Below are 20,402 nucleotides of genomic sequence, written 5' to 3' on the forward strand. Positions count from 1 at the left end.
CCAACTCAAAGTTTCACCCACACTCATTCTAGGGTTATAATACTGTCAATGTTGTGCTGTTTAAACCATCAGGATTATTATTTACAAATGTACAGATGCACCATAGAAATGCACACGCAATCAGTTATAACAATGAGACCTACAAAAAAGCAAGGTGAGAAATTGAATAAAAACGTTGTGGGATATTGCAGGTGAGGTGGGTGGAGCCAGGACTCCAGCGACCCCTCCCCCACCTCAATACCCCGTCAATAACCATGACTGAGTGTGTGTCTCTATATACACAGCATCATAACAAAGCTATCAAAAAAACAAAGGCTCCAAAAAATTCCTCCTAGAAACTTTTTTTTTGTTCTTTTGTTTCTCTACTTACAATATTTTTCCCTGTATATGTACATCCATAGAAAATAATTTAATCATAGTTACACACTTTCTACATACGTGAAACGATACAGTTCTAGTCCACGAGGATGGCGTTTGTTTCTGTGCACGCGTGCGTGTGTGTGTGTGTGTGTGTGTGTGTGTGTGTGTGTGTGTGTGTGTGTGTGTGTGTGTGTGTGTGTGTGTGTGTGTGTGTGTGTGTGTGTGTGTGTGTGTGTGTGTGTGTGTGTGTGTGTGTGTGTAGGATTGGGAACGATGGTGGAATGGGGACATCGTTCTTGGACGGACTAACAGTCTTAGACGGTTCAGGTTTGGAGAGCGGGGGTTAGGGTGTGATCACAGGGAGGAGGTGGTTGAGTCGACGATTTCTCTGCCGTTGCACACCGTCGGAACGTAGTGGGCGCTCACAGAAGCTGATAGACATGGAGAAAGAGAGAGGAAGGTGGAAGATAATCATGCACACCAGTGTACCAAATATAAGCATTTTGGGTTGATGTGAAATCTCAATGCAACGTTTTTTATTTTATTTTTTATTACACAAAACTTATTCTGACCCTTTTAAATCCTGCACCTGACAAATAAAGTATGAAAAAAACTCAAACTAATACTAAAACAAATAAAAACTAGCAAATCTGGTCTAAAAACGAATTCAAACTAACTGAATTAGAAAAAAAAGAAAATCTAAACGAACTAAAACTAAACTATAATGAAAAAATCCCAAACTATTCTAACCTGGGTGTGACCTACCATGGGATGCATACGTGGTGTTGGCTCCTCCACTGACACTGAAGCGGTTGATGTTGAGCCTGAGGCTGGTCACGTTCTTCTGGGGCTGGAACATGATGATGTGGACCTTGGGAGCAAACATGCAGCCCAGGACCACGAAGCCACTGAGACTCACTGAGATGCACATGGTGGTGGTCTGAACCTGGAGGAGGAGAGGGACCAACGTTTGGGGAAGTCAAGTCACGATACTTCAAACTTACAAGGAAGCCCCTAACCCATTCAATTATCCCAAAATGTCTTCCAAATCCTAACTGCTTTCTGAAAAACCCATGTTGCTATATCAGCGGTTCTCAAATTTATACAAGATATGCAAGCTCAGAGCGCGGCACCGAGTGCCGCGCTATGAGCTTGTATATCTGCTATTTTTGATTAGCCAAAGTATGAAATAATGTCTAAAACTAGAAAATGTGCTCCTCGGAGCACAAGTCTCCGCCAGTCGTCTTTGTAGAATGCGCGTGGTATTTGGTGTTCTATAGGGGCGACTGAATATGTAGTGTCTGCATCTAAAAAAAATTCTTCTTGAAGCAATGTGTCATATGGGAGTCCTCGTAATTGACTGGTTTGTTCAAATGCTTGTCTGTCTTCTTCATCTTCATTGTCTTGAACAGTTTCAGCAGTTGATTGGTGTGTTTGATCTATGTCAGTTTTCTCTAGTGCTACATAATGTATTTGATCAAGGTGGCCAATTGTTACAGTATTAAGACTTCGGCCTTGTTGTGGGATCAATTCAACTCTATTGTCCTCTTCTGTGTTACTGTTGTAGATGAGTATGCTTTCTTAGCTTTGGCCTTCTGCGCCTTTGCTTGACCAATGTTAGGTGTTCTCAGAGGGACACACACACGCACGGACGGGTGATTTGGAAGATACTGGAAGGTACTGTTCCAATCAAGACTGATTGATCCTGTCTTACCTCACTTCAAAAACCGTAAACGGCTTTTTGAAGTGACACACCTATTTATAGGATTTTATTTCGTCATGCGTCCCTCTAGCCAATCAAAGGCATTGGTGTCAACATATTGACACGTGTCACGTGGAGCTTGACCAATGTTAGCTTGGCTAACAATGTTTGCTCACACACGGCGGGACGAAGCGAAAACATACTCTCCACCTACGGCGGAGACAATAACACAGATGCGTTCCCGGATTGAATGGGTTAAAAAACGAACTGTCTGACACGGAACTCCATATATGGGTATACAAGGGACACAGACAGGCAGATACAGAAATCTCTATATATGCGTATAAAAGGAACATAGACAGACGGGTACAACGGGCACTCTGACAACGGGTACTATGGGTATTGCATAACCGGGTGGGGCATGCATTTCCAACTTGCGTTGTTCGCGACTTTCATCGTTCCCGAGTAGGCCGGTGCCCGTTCTAGTCAGGCTAAACTCACGGCTAAATACTAGTGTTAAAATGCTAAATTCATCAATTTCCTTGCTGCCAAGGGTGATACTGATAGCAGTCCACTTTATAATGATAAAACTATATTCCCATCACCCCTTTTGGAGTTACAAAATGCTTTATCCATAATACATGATGAGTGAAACCCAATGAGAAATATAGTAGATAACAAATACATCCAGATTCCACCAATTCTCTCATGGGGCTGTTGAGTGAGAGAATAGTCGTTTATAAACCAGAGTTTATCAATTATGTGTGGATCAATAAAGTCAGCAGGGACCACAAAGGCCAAACTTTGTTGTGTCTCAAAGGAAGTTTTAACTTGAGTTTCAATGATTTATCGTGCTATTAAACCGTTTGCTGGCTAAACACAAAAAGACTGGTATAATCAAAATGAAATGTCTCCTTCTAGGTATTGACTGCCGGCATAGACAGGTGTATGCACATCTTTCAAGTTGTCTTTCTATGGCCTAATATGGATTTGGTTTTTACTCACCACTGACGTTATTTTGATGTTGGGCCATTCATACCAAGCAAGATAGTAAGATCTGCAAAGTAACTAGTAACTAAAGTTTAAAAAAAATTGCAGTGGAGTAAAAGTACACTAATTGTCTCTGAGATGTAGTGGAGTAGAAGTAAAAGTATTGAAAACTGGAAATACTCCAGTAAAGTAAAAATACCTCAAAATCGTACAGTACTTGAGTAAATGTACTTAGTTACTTTACACCACTGGTGTGCAGTGCACTTGATGCGATTATCCAGGTTCATATTTTGACACACTGTTGTCACAGTTCAAAAATGTGCTATATAAATAAATGTGACTAGACTTGACTTGACTTGACTTGACTTGCTTGTCCCATTGTGGACCCCAGATAAGTAAGACGCCACAGTAACTGCAGGTTGTTGCAGGGGCAGTCAGTATGCGAGTTTCACTATTTTGGTGATCTCTGTCAACATGGTGCTAAATTGCTCGCCTTATGCTTTCCACCTTAGCGATTAATCATTCCAATTGCACAGGGCACGTCTAACATTTGCCAATGTTGGTTGGTGACTTGTTCTGCAATGTAGACTGTGCCGCACAGCGTATATGAGACTTTGCTGGGTGCAGTTTGCTATAAATCAATGCAAATTTGGTCCCATCCGACTGGTGCAGTCCTATCAAGTACATTTTCAGTAGGTGCTCGACTTTCTCGGAATCGGCACCTGTGTGTGTGTGTGTGTGTGTGTGTGTGTGTGTGTGTGTGTGTGTGTGTGTGTGTGTGTGTGTGTGTGTGTGCGTCTGTAATTGTCTGGCACATAACAATAAAAAAAGGCTTATTTTCTATTGTTGCATTTGCATATATGGCATCTCTTGAAATACAAATCCATTAAACAAATAGAGTGCTTATCCTATAGTATACAAGGTCAATTCTTATTTCTGAGAGAGAGAGAGAGAGAGAGAGAGAGAGAGAGAGAGAGAGAGAGAGAGAGAGAGAGAGAGAGAACGAGAGAGAGAACGAGAGAACGAGAGAACGAGAGAACGAGAGAACGAGAGAACGAGAACGAGAGAGACAGAGAGAGATTTTGTGTGTGTGTGTGTGTGTGTGTACGGGATTGTCTCTTTTATGGTGATCAGAGGAACTGCCCTTGCATTTGCAGCCCTCTCTCTCTGGTCCTTTGATACTGTGTGTGTGTATAGCTGTCTGTACACTGTGCAAGCATCTGTATGTGCACTTGAATGGATGAATGTGAGTGAGTGGTGTATATTTATTTATGGTCTTGTCGTGAATGTATGCATTGACCCGAGAAAACCAAATTCTCTTGTGGATAATAAAGCACATCTCGTTCACATTCGTCCTAACGGGGAAACTCCCCCCTGTCAGGTGACAAGAAGGTCAGTTGGCTCTCATGCATTGAAGGAGGCATGAGCTCGGCTCTGGGCTCTCTAAGCTGGTGGGGGGAGTGTAGCGCCCAGGATCACTTAGAAAATTGGCACCAGGTGAAAAAAGGGTTACAAAATTAAAAAAATAATAAGAAAAAAAACCCCACATCTAATCTAATGATATGTAGGCATGTGTGCAGGTATGCATATCTGTGTGTGTGTGTGTGTGTGTGTGTGTGTGTGTGTGTGTGTGTGTGTGTGTGTGTGTGTGTGTGTGTGTGTGTGTGTGTGTGTGTGTGTGTGTGTGTGTGTGTGCGCGTGTGCGTGTGCGTGTGTGTGCGTGTGCGTGTGTGCGTGAGTGCGTGAGTGCGTGAGTGCGTGTGCGTGTTCATAGGCGCCAATTTACGTTTCAGCCGATGGGTGCTGTTTAAAAGTTTTCTATATATACAGTATATCCAGTAGGCCTATGTAAGACTTACATGGATCAGTTGAAAACTCACCCCTCTTGCTGTTAAAGCTAGACGTGTGAGCAGTGCAACACAACAGATCCTGTCTGTATGTCATCACAGCGCTGCAGAGTGGGGACCCCTGCTAGCAGGATTACACTTTGACTACAGCGCAAGCATATCTGTGTGTGTGTGTGTGTGTGTGTGTGTGTGTGTGTGTGTGTGTGTGTGTGTGTGTGTGTGTGTGTGTGTGTGTGTGTGTGTGTGTGTGTGTGTGTGTGTGTGTGCGTGTGTGTGTGTGTGTGTATGAGACCTTACTCTGTAGTCACTAGATGTAACATAAAAGATGGGGAGAAACGCCAGCCAGATGATGCAGGTGGTGTACATGGTGAATCCAATGAACTTGGCCTCGTTGAAGTTCTCCGGGCACTTCCTGGTCTTGAACGCATACCTAAAATCATAGACAATCAAAACTTATAGACAAACAAAAGATGGCAAGTCAATGCCAAGTGAACTACGGACCTTATGACCTTATCATATGCTTTCCTACTTCTTTGGTATCAAATTATAAATACGTTTTAGACAATGGAGGATGGTGTGTTTTGAACTTCTCTTTTTACTCACACAGAAGAAAGTTCTCTATGTTCACCAGTGGTTCTCAAAGTGAGAGCCGAGGACACCCCAGGGGTAGTCCCCATGGGGGGAGTCCAACTTAAGTCCTATTATTTTTTTATTATTTTTTTTACAACTTTATTTTACAGTTTTTATGTTACATACACGTACAAATGTATAGCATTTTATACAAAAAAAGAGATCGCGTTGATATAACATACAAGACTACATAAACACACATACAACCCCTATATTCTTCTCTACGTTTCAAGATGTTTTGCCTGATATGCCCAAAATATGGACGCCAGGTTGAAAGTGGTTAATTTTACTATAATTTCACCAGCTAGAAGGTAGTCCAATGAGAGAAGGTACTGTATAAGAGAATGACTTGCGGTTTCTCTCCCCACCTACAGTATAGATAGAATGATGTACTAAATCTAATCTAACATCTCTTATGGGGGTCTCTGGCAACAAATCTTTTCAAATGGATGGTCCGCGGCCTAATATGTATCAATTTGGGTGTCCTTGACATAATAAAAAGCAAGTCTTTTGCACACCTACAAAGGCGACAGGTGCGTACGAGAAGACCAAACGAGGTCCCAAACGCACTGAAGAAAAAACTTCAAATGAAATTAAAAAAGTTTTTAATTGCAGTTGAAGATAGGTTCGTGGGAGTTTTTTCCTTGTCCTTGACATGAAAACGTTTGAGAAACCCTGACTTACACGGTACACAGGATGACCAGGAGCACATCGTAGCTTAGTGACAGCAGCATGCTGGAGTCCCGTACGTTACACTTGAGGATGACCGTCTGCCGTCTCTCTGGCAGCGTGAAGCGCCGCGTTCCAGGCACCTCCAGCAGCAGCCACACGGACACCATTACCAGCTGGACCGAGATAAGACTCAGACAGATAAACACCTGGAGAGAGAGAGAGAGGAGCGAGGGGACCAGGGATTGAGAGGTGAGCAGAAGGGGAGAGGCAAGGAAGGGTACGAGTCGTTAAAGATGTTTCATTGCGAGGTTCACTCTCCATACAGTGACAGTCATGCTGTATGTACGTCTCTTTGTATGTCTGTCTGTCCATCCATCCATGAATCCTTTAATTCAGGGGTCTTCAACAGGGGGTCCGGGACCCCTAGGGGGTCCTCAGAGTTACTTTGTGTGATAGGAACTTTTTTTCTTTATTTTCTTACATTAACCACTTGAGTGTGTATGTGTGTGTGTGTCTGTAATTGTCTGGCACATAACAATAAAAAAAGGCTTATTTTCTAATGTTGCATTTGCATATATGGCATCTCTTGAAATACAAATCCATTAAACAAATAGAGTGCTTATCCTATCTATCTATACAATTGGGAAACTGGCTGAAAGGTAGGTAGGTAGGTAGGTAGTAGAGATGCGCGGATGGGTTTTTTTGTCACCCAAATCCGCGTTAACAAGTTCATTATCCATCCGCCATCCACCCGCGGTACTTATATCATCCTATTTATAGATCCGCACCAACCGCACCAAATAATTGTTATTTTCCTGATGTTAGTTTTCTTATAAACAGTGTTACTCACCACTGTCGCGATGCAGTGACTGTATACAATCCACAACCATGGTAACAACAAGCGAACGTCTTCATTAAGTTACTTTCGCTTTCAACCACTTTGTTGCCATGTCGGCTTTTTATAAGCTTTTTATAAGCGACTTTTAATATAATAAACTTTATTTATATAGCACCTTTCATGACATAAATGCAGCTCAAAGTGCTTTACAGAAAAAGAAAGAAAAAGTGAAAACAAAACACAGAGCAAAAACAATGCTCTGTGTTGCGACTTTTGGGCTTGTTTGGCACTTGTTTTGGGCTTGTTTTCATAGACCTGGCTACTTATTTCTCTCGCAACCTGGCAACACTGGCTGCTTGCAAAGCAACATGTCGTGAGCGGCTATTTTGTGCCTGGTGTAAAATGACGTAATATTAAAATACTACAAACGCACACACGGTGAAATGTAGTGCTTTTTAAAAGCTATTATAGGCCTATAGATTGATATCATTAATTTAATTCCCGCATTATTTCACCCGCGGTTTATCCAATATGAATTAATAATTATATTTGATTGACCCAAATCCACCCAAACTGCGGTTAACTGCGGCAACCGCGGCTAAAACCGCGATCCGCGCATCTCTAGTAGGTAGGTAGGTAGGTAGGTAGGTAGGGGAAACTGGCTGAAAGGTAGGGGAAACTGGCTGAAAGGGAAAAAAAACTGCGCACTGCGCATGCGTGGAGTGAAACCCAACACCACGCAGCTGCTTTTGTAATGTCCCCACACAACACCGTTGGCATCTGGGTTGCCACGTTTGGGGTGACAAGCACACAGGTCAGTGTTGCCAGATGTGCGCCAGAAACAAGCAACCACCTTCATGAAAAAAAAATTACAGCCGATGGGGTCCGCGATGTTTCACGGGGGTCCGCGATGTCTCGCGGGGGTCCCAAGACTCCCAGGGGGTCCGCGGACCCCCTGGGAGTAAAATTATTTAAAAAAATTAAAAAACTTTTTTGGGGGACATTTCTTCATGAAAAACAAAAAACAGCCGATGGGCTCCGCGATGTGTCACGGGGGTCCGCGATGTTTCGTGGGGGTCCCCAAGACTCCCAGGGGGTCCGCGGACCCCCTGGGAGTAAAATTATTTAAAAAAATTTAAAAACTTTTTGGGGGGAAATTTTTATCCCACGATTTTTGAACCCCAAAATAAGCGAGCCCTCGCTTATTTTTGCGCGGACGTAATTTGTTTGGCATTGTGGTGAATGTTGTGTGTGCTGCTGATGTTTGTTGTGTGCAGCTTAATGTCAGAGTGTTTGTGTTGGAGCGCCTCAGTGCGGCTGCAGAGTTCATGTGCAACATCTTGCATGTGTGGCTGTGGCTTTACAGTTTTCCTTCGCCGTGTCTGTAGGTCACGGCCTGGAGACCCCAGGGGGGGGGGGGGGGGCGAACCCTCTGGGTATTTTTTATTTTTTTTTTATCCCATGATTTTGTACCCCCAAACTAAATTTTCTTTGGGGGGGTTAGGGGGGGGGTACTAGAATTCTGCCCGCGTAGCGGGCAGAACTTCTAGTAGTATACAAGGTCAATGCTTATTTCTGAGAGACAGAGAGAGAGAGAGAGAGAGAGAGAGAGAGAGAGAGAGAGAGAGAGAGAGAGAGAGAGAGAGAGAGAGAACGAGAGAACGAGAGAAAGAGAACGAGAGAGACAGAGAGAGATTTGTGTGTGTGTGTGTGTGTGTGTGTGTGTGTGTGTGTGTGTGTGTGTGTGTGTGTGTGTGTGTGTGTGTGTGTGTGTGTGTGTGTGTGTGTAACCACTTGAACCCTAGCATCCCTATCCTGAGGGGAACATTAGCCAAAAATAGCAGATACAAGCCCACAACAATTTTTGGCAAAGAGGGGAAAAAGAGCAGACCAAGTACAAGCTTTCAAAGTATTGGAGGTTTAAGTGGTTAACTGTCTGAAAATACACATTAACATGAACCCAACACAACGCTACACAATGATAGTGCTGATGTCAAAATGTCTATGAAACTATTATATGAAATCTATGAATCTATTTTACACAATAAATAGGCTAGTGGGGGTCCCTGCTTCATCTCTCTCTCAGCTAGGGGATCCTTGGCCTGAAAAACGTTGAAGACCCCTGCTTTAATTGATCCATTGATCCACTGGTCCACTGATCCACAAATCCTACAAATTGATCGAACCGTCCATTCATCAATCGGTCTGACTGTCAGTGCCCCCACACATGCTTACAATGAATGCATACAACATCCAGGCATCGTCTATCCATCCACCCATCATCCTCCCAGCCGTCCGTCTCAAGCACATGCTATCAGACTGACAAGCTGACCGATGCACACCTGAGAGGAGGGGCTGATGAAGCGTGGGCGCGTGACTCCGCCTCCGTCTTTCACCCCGCTGAAGATCCTGGCGATCCGATTGGTCTTGGTGAGCAGGGCAGAGTAGCAGACGGCGAATGAGGTGCCCAGGCCGAGGCGCCGCAGGGCACAGATAGCGGGCGAGGGCTTGGCGAGGAAGAGGAAGGTCATGGCGTAGGACAGGAAGACCCCCAGCAGCAGGAAGTAGCTCAGTTCCCTGCCCGAGGCTTTGACCAGGGGTGTGTTGTTGTGCCGCACAAACACCCAGAACACTAGGCCTGTGCACAGGAACCTGGGGATAGGGAGGACAAAAAAACATCCACATCAAAATATAGGAAATACATGAAAATGTATAATTGGACACACATGGTACATTTTTGACTACTTTTAGTATTTTATGATTATTATGATCATGACTATTGACTACTATTACTACACAATACTATATGTCCATTTGGTTAACCCATTAAGACCTGAGGCCAATTCTACAAATGTCTTCTAAATCAGTTAGTTCTCAATCTTTTTCGTAATTCTAATTTTTTTAATTTTTTTCAGGATTTTTCAAAAATGTCAAAAAATTGTATATCTGCTATTTTTGAATAGCCAACACAAAATAAAAAAAATTTCACAGATGCTTCCCTGGTTTTAATGGGTTAAAGACATATACTACTGTACACTGGCTAGGCTAATCCTGGACCTAAACCTAGAATCGTCCTCATTGCTCTATCTTCACGCAAGCACGCACGCACACACACACGATCATCTCACCCCACACAGGCGATGGTGATTGGTCCAATGGCCCAGGAGTCCTCCCACATGATATAGTCCTCGGGGAGGTCGTAACAGGATGAAGGGTCCTCTTCAAGGGGCCACTGACCAGGGGCACAGGGTGCGCAGGTGAACTCATCAGCCAGGTACTCGTGAGGCTCACAGGCTGTGCAGATCCAGCAGCAGTACTCACCTGGAATGTGGCCATAATACAAACAAAATGGCAGACTCTGCTTCGAAAAGTGGTGCTGACTGTGTATGCATTGAACAGGGTCGTTAAATCAATTCATTTATTCAATCTGCTTCAAACAATTCATGGTCCTGGGTGGACTGGACTATCCTTCTATCACCAGCAGATTTCTGCAGAACTTTCTACAACAACTTATAACAAAGACACTAACTAAGTTAAGGTAGTTCCATAGTTCCACTGAGCTTATAATATATTTAATATATTATGATCAGCACTTATAATATGTCATAAATGTTGTTATACGTTGTCATACATGATTATAAACATTTATAATGAGTGTTATAATGCCTTATAAGCGCATTATAATGTATAATAGACTCAACCTTTAAGTAAAGTGTTACCCAATATTTCTTTTTTACATTGTGACCATTTTGTCACATAATACTTTCAGGAAAATAATAGAAGACATAGAAGTATTTTTTATCTCTCTGTTTTTATGTGCACACTTACACTATAGTGCACAGATACGTTTCTGACTGGGCAGCAGACTATGAAATTAGCTCTGGCAGATTTGTCAGGTTCCAATCAATCGATTGATCGATAAAACAATCAATCAAACAAACAAATGTTATTGTCACATCACACAGTTAAAACCTCTCATTGACTTCAATGCATTCCATCAAACTTCCGGCTCCAGTTTGCCTCCCAGTGCTTGGAACCATAGACTGGAAACCTGACAAGTCTGCCAGAGCTAATTTCATTGTCTACTCTATCTATCAGAAACATATCTGTGCACTATAGTGTGCACATAAAAACAGGAGATAAAAAATAACAAATTCAGTGTAAACGATAGTTCATGTAGACACGGCAGGCAGAATGTTTATATTTCATTCATACTCCCCGGACCCCCCCATTCGCTAACAAGCTTATTCAGTTGTACTCCTTTAAGTCATACGTTCAACCCCTTGTCATTCTCATTCGCTACAAGCTAACTCACTCACGCCCTCTTATACCCACAGTGCATCTCAGGCGGTTCATTTAAGCAGCCTCTGTTCTCTGTTCATTCTCTGTTCATTCTATGTGCTTGGCTGTCAGTGCCGGTTGTACAGCTGTAGGTTTTCAAACAGCTGTAGGTTTCAAATTTTCAAATTCCTTGGTTGCTGAACCAATGCATTTTGCTAGCTGCTGCGAGCTGTTATCTGCTGCTTATCTACGCTTTGTGTGCTGCTCTATGATATTTTGGTGCTATATGAGATGATTTTGCTAATGATGCTGACTTTACCACTGCTACAGCAGCCAATGCTTCTTCTATTTATTGCTGCTAACACTACTGTGCTCTAGCTTAAGCTAACATAGCATGCTTGCTGCCATGTAGAAGTTTGGAATTGTTGTAGCTCAAAGCTAATACAGCATGCTTGCTGCCCATGTACAGTAGAAGCTTGGTTGTAGGCTACTCCCTTTTACCATGTGGAAAGCTGGAATTGTTTGTAGCTTAAAGCTAACATAGCATGCTGCTGCATGTAGAATCTTTGTTTGTTATACAGCACTGCACAGTTAACATAGCATGCATGCTTCCCATGTGGAAAAATCGAATTGTTTGTAGCTTAAAGCTAACATAGCATGCTTGTTGCCATGTAAAAGCTTTGTTTGTTTAACACTGCACAGTTAACACAGCAGGCTTGCTTCCCATGTAGGCTACTCCCCTTTACCTCATCAGGTAATGAAACTTGGCTATTTTAGATTGTTGTTATTATTTTTATTGTTTGCTTAAGGTATAGAAGTAATGGAGCTATTTTTGGGCCAAATCTTTTTCCAAAATAAGTACTGCTTCTAAGTTCTAATGCTGTTCTGCTGAGGCACTCTTGACTCTGGGAATACCCACAATGGTGCAGTGCCATCTAGTTGGCTCTGAAGCTTCAAGCAGAGCTTCCAACAGTTGTATTGCTACTGCTTGCTCAAATGCTTTTATAATATGTTTATACTTATCAAGGCTGTCGTAGACAATCTGTGTGCAACGGGGCATAATATAAGACAAGAAGTCAAATTTAGACATGTACTCAAGCCAGGATAGGAAAACACAGCATATGTATCAAATCAGTGTTGCCATGTCTGCTTATTATAAGCGACTTCGGGATTGTGTTCTGTAAGTCACAGCAAATATGATTTCTAAACAGTGTTCATGTGAAGGAACCCCAGATTCATATGTAATCATGGTGCAAAAAATGTTTAATATTCTAAACATTTGTTTTGCGACTTGTTTTTATAGACTTGGCCGCTCGTTCTCTTACAATCTGGCAACACGGCGTGGTGGTGTCACGTGACTACTCCTTGGGAGTAATCAGGAAGTCTCATACAATACAGCAATGCATCTTGGGTACTGTAGTCTATGCAACTGACAGTCATATCATGGGGATCAGTTCAATGCTACCGTGTGAGAATAAGGTGAAAGGGCAAGGGTGTTTTCTTTCTTAACTGGTCATGTTCAGGCATTATGGCAGTGTAACTGTCATGTTAAATAGGTACACAACTATCATGGGATATTCAAGTTAATTTAATCCACTCAGTGAAGCTGTTATTTCTGCATTCCTGTTCTATTCACTTAATTAACGCTCAAGTTCAGGTAACTATAATGTGGGTGGATTAGTTTGCAGATGCTTAAATAGATAATTACTTCATGGTGGATTTGAAGTCTTGTGAAATGGGGCGATTGCTTCAATTGTAGTGGGTTGTCCTCCAGGGGGTGCCATTTAGAGGGCAAACAAAGGTTAATCTGATTCTCAGATGCAGGTGGATTCATTAGTGCACTGAAGCTAATTTGCACGTTACTTCACTTTTAGCTAACCATGTCATTGTAAAGGGATATTCATTGCTTGAATTCACACTGCTTCTGTTTTCGTTTCATGATTGACTGCTATTATGGTGATCCAAGGCTTTTGATGGCATGACCTTCTTTCCATCACGGATGCCGGGAAGGTTCAGGTTGGGTTGCTGTTAGTTCTAAAGTGCGAGCTACTGATTCTACTACTAAAAAAAAAAAAAAAAAAGCTATTGTTAGCTGTCTGTCTATTTGTCTACCTCCACACTCTTTGATGACAGAACAGGCTCTAATTGATTCATTAGGTATAATTAGTTGTGTTTTATATTAATGAAGCATTGATGTTATGCTATTTTAAAGTCCAAGGTTTATCAGATAATGTAAGGTCATTGTAAATTAAAAGGATTGTGGAAGTATTTGTAAGATTGGTTGATGGTATGGCACATACTTTCACCCGGCTGTATTCCACCATGATACCATTCATAGTAGTAGTAGTAGTATTATCTTCTTGTATTTGTTGTGGTCTCTTGGAGTACATTAGGGCCAAAAGATCTAAATGGGGTTAAAATTAAAGGCTTATCTGTTAATACTGCCTAGCTGCTCAAGTTAAAGGTAGCTATAATAGGTTGAATCATTCGGTTCAAATAAAATAATATGGATAGTTTGCTGAGGCTTAGCTTGATTATGCTCTGGTTGCCACCAAGTTTCAATTCGAGTGTATTCAAGGTCATTGTTCTTAAATTGTGATAGTTATTTGGGCTGTTGTATATCATTATGTAGCATTGACACCGTACTGCTATTCAAGTCAAAAGCTTAACGGGTAATGTGAGGTAAGGATTGTAGTATATGTAAGAAGGGTTAATGGAAGTAGTTTGGAAGGAGAGCAGATAATGGTACTGTAGCTATTTCTATTCATTGTGGATTGAAGCTTGTGAATGGGGTGATTGTTTTAACTGTAATTATCTCTAGGGGGTGCCATTTAGAGGGCATACAAAGGTTAATCTGATTCTCTGCTGCTTCAATTCCTATCAGCATTATGGATTGGTTTCATTGTTTGATGAGCTAACTTGCATGTTACCTTCACTTTTAGCTTAAACATGTCTTTGTAAAGGGATATTCATTCATTGCTTAAACTTATTCTGTTTTATGTTTCTTGAGCAACTGCCCATTATGGTGATCCAATTCTGACGATGGCATGAACTTCTGTCCATCATGGATGCTGGGAAGGTTCAGGTTGTGGGTTGCTGCCGGTCTTCATAACTACTGCAGCGATATGGTCATTGCCGAGCAGTTCTCAAGATCACCTTGGTGGCATAACTGGATCTACTTCTGCTGAAGTCATGAGAGGCAGGTCATCATTAATCAAATCTAAATTTATTCTGGTGCAAGCTTACTGAAAGCCATGTCGGTTGCTCACTGCTTGATCTGTGTAACCCACTCACACTGATGTTCTAAAGGAAACGGCGTCCATAAAATCCAGGCGTATGTCAAATGGTATGGATCGTTTAATGATCTCGGACATTTAAGTATTCTGGGATGGTTGCTTTATATTGAACTTATTACATGGGTGTTTAAATCGCTTCATTCTATGTTGGGATTGTGATAGTGAATTTTGTGAAAAGTTAATGCATGATTTGACTCAAAAGTAGCTTTGGATCACTCAGCTCATGTTTGATGAACGCAGCTAGCTGCGAGAAGTTATGTAATTACTAAGCGGAGGAAAGAATCTTAACTAATGTAGATATTATTTGGAAACAGTTCTATCAGTATCTTATGGGTTTCTTAGATGTGGGGAATACATTTCTTGCACTGAAAGCTTTAACCCCTTGCATGACATTTCCATTCCTGTCTTCTCTTTCAGTCACATGTTTCAATTCCTCTTAAGCACTCTAAATCAGTTAATTATTCTTATGGAATATCAGTTATTGTAAGAACTGATACCGCTTTATTCTAATGGAATATCAATTATTGTAAGAACTGATACCGCTTTTGTCCGTTCTCTTCTATGTCTCGCTACCTTCAACGGCGGTTAAATTCTGGGGGAGATGAACCTTGTTCGGATGTTGGGAGGGCCATGTCAAGGCTTGGTTCGCTGCCAGGAAGCAGGATGCCTTCAGATGTGGACTTGCCCCAAGTTGTTCACTCCTTTCGGATTGGTGCTGCAACTCAGCAGCATCTTTGGTTCCATCATTCACACTGAAAGCCATGGGTCGTTGGTTATCTGTGCTTATATTATTATGTTATATCCGTTAAATACGGATGAAATTCTTTCTGCTCAAAAAGCTATGAGTGTAAATGTATGATCAATTATGGAATAAATCAGGAGTTGCATAAGTGATGCCATGTTAAGTAATTGCTCCTGCCTGAGCGCAGGTTGGGGGTCAGGTAAAACACTATAGCATCGGTCGTGTTATGGTCTCACGTAGGCTATAGTGTGGTATTATGATGTTATGGTATCTTTTAAAGTATAACTGGTAAAACACTATAGCATCGGTCGTGTCATGGTCTCACGTAGGCTATAGTGTGGTATTATGATGTTATGGTATCTTTTAAAGTATAACTGGTAAAACACTATAGCATCGGTCGTGTTATGGTCTCACGTAGGCTATAGTGTGGTATTATGATGTTATGGTATCTTTTAAAGTATAACTGGTAAAACACTATAGCATCGGTCGTGTCATGGTCTCACGTAGGCTATAGTGTGGTATTATGATGTTATGGTATCTTTTAAAGTATAACTGGTAAAACACTATAGCATCGGTCGTGTCATGGTCTCACGTAGGCTATAGTGTGGTATTATGATGTTATGGTATCTTTTAAAGTATAACTGGTCTTCATATGCTTCAGTGGTTTAGGTTGGTAGGCATGGTTTACCTAAGGTTTGGTCGTGTTTGGTCTCACGTTTACCTTAATGTGGTAGGCTTATAGATAGGTAAATTTATAAGCTTTGGTCGTGTTGGGTCTCACGTATGCTTAATGGTGGTTTAGATGGTAGGTTTAGATGGGTAATTCACTATAGTGTATTCCTTCTATATCAGGTCACCGTCCGGGCGAGCAGGACTTGCCTAAAGGGTTAGCATTGCTGCCATCATATAGAAGGAATTAGACATTGCTGTCTATACACATAGTTATTCATAAGTTCATAGTTTATTTCCTTTAACATCAGAACACAGTGGTGTTTTGCCAAATGTGCATCTAATAGTCGCTGCTGGCGCAGGATGTCGGCTTTAGATGTGAAGGGCATCTTCGGTATGCATTTAAAGGAAATGTGTCAACGCTGACACTCACATAGTTAATTCATGTAGCATATTTCATTTATATCAAATGGAATTGCGTCAATTTGATGCTTTTACTGATAAACATTCTCATATAAGGTAAGGTGTGGCTCTGTATTTGCTCACTGCAAGTGAGCGCGTGTTGGGGGTTTGTGATTGAAGATCTGTGTCATTTTGCACAGGAAATCTTTTAATATCACATGAGCAGAGTCACACCGCCAAACTTGAATGCAATATCATTGCATATATGGTAACGGTCATATATTAATAAATGGTTAAATGGTTCATTACGGTCTGGTTATTTCTGAGCTGAAGTGTCTAAATGAAATTCAGTGTAAACGATAGTTCATGTAGACACGGCAGGCAGAATGTTTATATTTCATTCATACTCCCCGGACCCCCCCATTCGCTAACAAGCTTATTCAGTTGTACTCCTTTAAGTCATACGTTCAACCCCTTGTCATTCTCATTCGCTACAAGCTAACTCACTCACGCCCTCTTATACCCACAGTGCATCTCAGGCGGTTCATTTAAGCAGCCTCTGTTCTCTGTTCATTCTCTGTTCATTCTATGTGCTTGGCTGTCAGTGCCGGTTGTACAGCTGTAGGTTTTCAAAACTCCTCCACCTCCCCGGCCTCCTCCCTAGCATCTGATGTTGGCAGGATAGTTTTGTAGATGGCGTTGTATTATGGTGATGGTTGTACATTAAGGGTTTAATGTCGTGTCATGTTATAACTGTGGTGTAATAACTGTGGTGTAATAACTGTTGCGTTATAACTGTTGTGTTATAACTGTTGTGTGATGTTATAATTGTATTACGCTCTGCTCAGGGGTTTGTGATTGAAGATCTGTGTCATTTTGCACAGGAAATCTTTTAATATCACATGAGCAGAGTCACACCGCCAAACTTGAATGCAATATCATTGCATATATGGTAACGGTCATATATTAATAAATGGTTAAATGGTTCATTACGGTCTGGTTATTTCTGAGCTGAAGTGTCTAAATGAACTTCTATGTCTTCTATTATTTTCCTGAAAGTATTATGTGACAAATCTACCAGCTGGAATTGCCAGACTAAGAAAGTGACATTTATGTCCTTTATTGACATCGTCTTTATATATGAACCCAGGATATTGATGTTATGTGGTCGATACCCTAATGCAGTGGTTTTCGACCCTTTTCATATCAAGGTCCATAATTCTTTCGGCATTTGAGCCACAGATTCATCACCATTTGACGAGATTTATCCTCTCAAACCCAAGACTTCGAATATTTTGTTATCGTTGTATACAATTTTGTCCACAATTGCATTCTGTATTGATGTTGGTACCATAGGAGAGATAACAGGCAAACGTTGATCAAAATAACAATTCTTGAATTAAGAAATGCAGATGTTTAACAATAATCTAACTCTTGAGAGCGTAAAATTAAACTTGGTTTAATTTTACGCTCTCAAGAGTTTACGATCTATAAGGGTCCATTCGGTTACCAACTCTCCATCATTTAGCTGGGGACCACCTGGAACCCCCTAAAAGGCCCACTGGTGGTCCCCGGACCACTTGGTTGAGAACCACCGCCCCTAACGTCCTGGCATTCTGAGCATCAGGGGGGAGTGGCCTCTCACCTGCCTGCATCGTCTTCATCTCGTTGCGTGCGCAGGGGTCGCTGCACTGCGACGCGGGCACCGCCTCCCGCGGCCAGTGGATCATCTCGGTGCTCAGGCTCAGAGTCTCCGCCCACTCGCCCACCGGCGCGTAGCCGTAGCGGTCGCCGGAGCGCTGGTAGCTGAAGATGTTGTAGCGGCCCAGGCCGTCCCCCTGGGTGTCGAACTTCACCACCGTGTCGATGCCTGGGGGAGAAAAGGGGGCTGAAGATGGATGGGGGGGTGTGAGGGGTGGGAGGGCATTAAGAAAGAGATGAGAATGAAAAGTAACAACAACACAAAAACAACCCAAAACTATACGCTGATAGGAGCACGGATGTCTCTTTGATTTAACCCGTTCAATCCGGGAACGCATCTGTGTCATTTTAAGATTTCTTTGGCTATTCAAAAATAGCAGATCTACAAGCTCATAGCGCGGCACCGAGTGCCGCGCTATGAGCTTATCTGCAATTGAAAAAAAAAAATTGAACATTTGTGCAAATCTTTCAATATGTATTTTCAAAGCGAACATTTTTAACTAAAATCTTTGCTCCTGGGGATTCTACAAATGTCTTCTATAATCCTAACTTATGTTGCTATATCAGTGGTTCTCAAACATTTTTCATGTCAAGGACCCCCCAAATGATATGTATTTGTCCGCGGACCCCCCCTGCTCAATATATTTTGTTCCAGGGACCCTCAGAAGCAAAGATTTGAGTAAAAAATATTCGCTTAAAAAAATATATATATATTCAAAGATTTGGACGAACTTTCACGATTCTTTGAATTTTTTGATTTTTTGAATTAAAGAAATCTAAAAATGACACAGATGCGTTCCCGGTCTTAATGGGTTAAACTAAAGGCGACTAGAAAGTAGCCGCATTGAGGAGAGACAATAATCTGCGGTCCGTTAAGCCTCTGTGGTCCACAGGAGACGTTGAATGGGGGACATAATCACCACCGATGTTTCCATTACCGATGACCAGCCGCTCTGTTATTTGCTCAGGGGCTGTAAATGCTTGCTATGCAGTGATATCTGCAACGGTCTAAGTAGTTCTCTACAACCCCCCCCATCCCGCCCCAACCAACCAACGCCCCCCGGTCAAACAGGGACATAACGCACCGCTACTAACTGGCCGAGTTTATTATCGAATGCCGCATTAACGTGGCGCCTGTAAAGTCATGGAAGCATGCAAGCTGAGGAAAGCTGAATCCCCGAGCAGCGCTACAGCTACCGTAGCCACACACTGATGGAATTAGCCGGTGGGTCTCCTATATACGCGAGGGGAGGTAAACACACCGCTGAAAATGCCAAACTGGTTTGTATACACGTTGTTATGAAGGGATTACAATCTGCCCTGAGGACGTGGCGAACAGGAGAAGAGACTGTGAAATTGGCAGTGAGTGCTGAAGCTATAAAGAAAAACCAGAGGGAAGCAGCAGTATAGTAGGAGGCAGAGGAGGAGGAAGAAGAAAAAAAACGGTAAAAATAAATGGGCTTCTTGAGGCGGTGCAGTCTCGGACCTCTGACAACGCTGCTGACAGTTGGCCGTTCTGATGCGCGCTGACAAAGTGCATGTTACTGGTTACTGCCATACGCCGTGGATCCCTGTCCTCGCAGCAGAGCAATCAGCTCTGCCACTGACACGCCGTACAGCACCGCTGTGTTACACGCCCTCGCAGCCCCTGTCAAATGATGATGCGACAGGGGCATGTGTGTGCGCGCGCACGCGGTTAGTGTAAGGATGGCACAGAGCTCACTGGTTTCACAAAGCATCACTTGTCAGAGACTAACAAGGGCCTTCAGTCTTTGGTGCACAATAGCATTGATAATACGCTGCGTGTCTACCTTATGTGCCCGTGCCGGTGGGCTTCTAAACAAATCACACAGCCTAAGTCCTTCCTCCCTAATCAGTAGACAGACACACAGCTTGGGATCAACCCACAGGAGTCAGACTCAGAATACAAGGCTGGGAACACGGGATGAGAAAAATGATCTGCTGTGTCTGTGTGTACTGTATCTATGTGCACTTTTTTGTACATGTGGGTGAGACCTCTGTTGGGTTTTTGCTCTGCAGTGTGACTGGTTCAGGTATTGAGCTCCGAGCGCTGTGGGAGACTGTGCTGACAGAACCAAAGCTCTGACCCCGCTGTGAAGTCTGTCTGTGTGTGTGTTTGTTTGTTTGTGTGTATGCCTGTGTGTATATCTGTGTATGTGTGTGTGTGTGTGTGTGTGTGTGTGTGTGTGTGCGCGCACACACGGACGTGTGCACGCATGGGTGCAACGCTGACAAGGGCTAAAGCTGCTCC

General features: G+C 42.5%; 1 protein-coding gene across 1 annotated transcript in view; it reads right to left on the reverse strand.

The window, feature by feature from the left end:
• Window positions 1–714: 714 nt before the first annotated feature.
• The window catches only part of grm3 (glutamate receptor, metabotropic 3), a gene marked incomplete at both ends in the record, with an annotated part of 46,199 nt that continues 26,511 nt past the window's right edge, over window positions 715–20,402 (reverse strand). The window contains 7 exons of the mRNA XM_080437052.1: window positions 715–791; window positions 1,126–1,306; window positions 5,197–5,329; window positions 6,214–6,407; window positions 9,382–9,691; window positions 10,168–10,360; window positions 18,075–18,317. Of these exons, the coding sequence (XP_080293178.1) occupies window positions 715–791; window positions 1,126–1,306; window positions 5,197–5,329; window positions 6,214–6,407; window positions 9,382–9,691; window positions 10,168–10,360; window positions 18,075–18,317 (1,331 nt within the window). The remainder of the gene's footprint in view (window positions 792–1,125; window positions 1,307–5,196; window positions 5,330–6,213; window positions 6,408–9,381; window positions 9,692–10,167; window positions 10,361–18,074; window positions 18,318–20,402) is intronic.

Source organism: Gymnoscopelus braueri, assembly GCF_963280865.1.
Source record: "Gymnoscopelus braueri genome assembly, chromosome: 9".
Taxonomy (NCBI): domain Eukaryota; kingdom Metazoa; phylum Chordata; class Actinopteri; order Myctophiformes; family Myctophidae; genus Gymnoscopelus; species Gymnoscopelus braueri.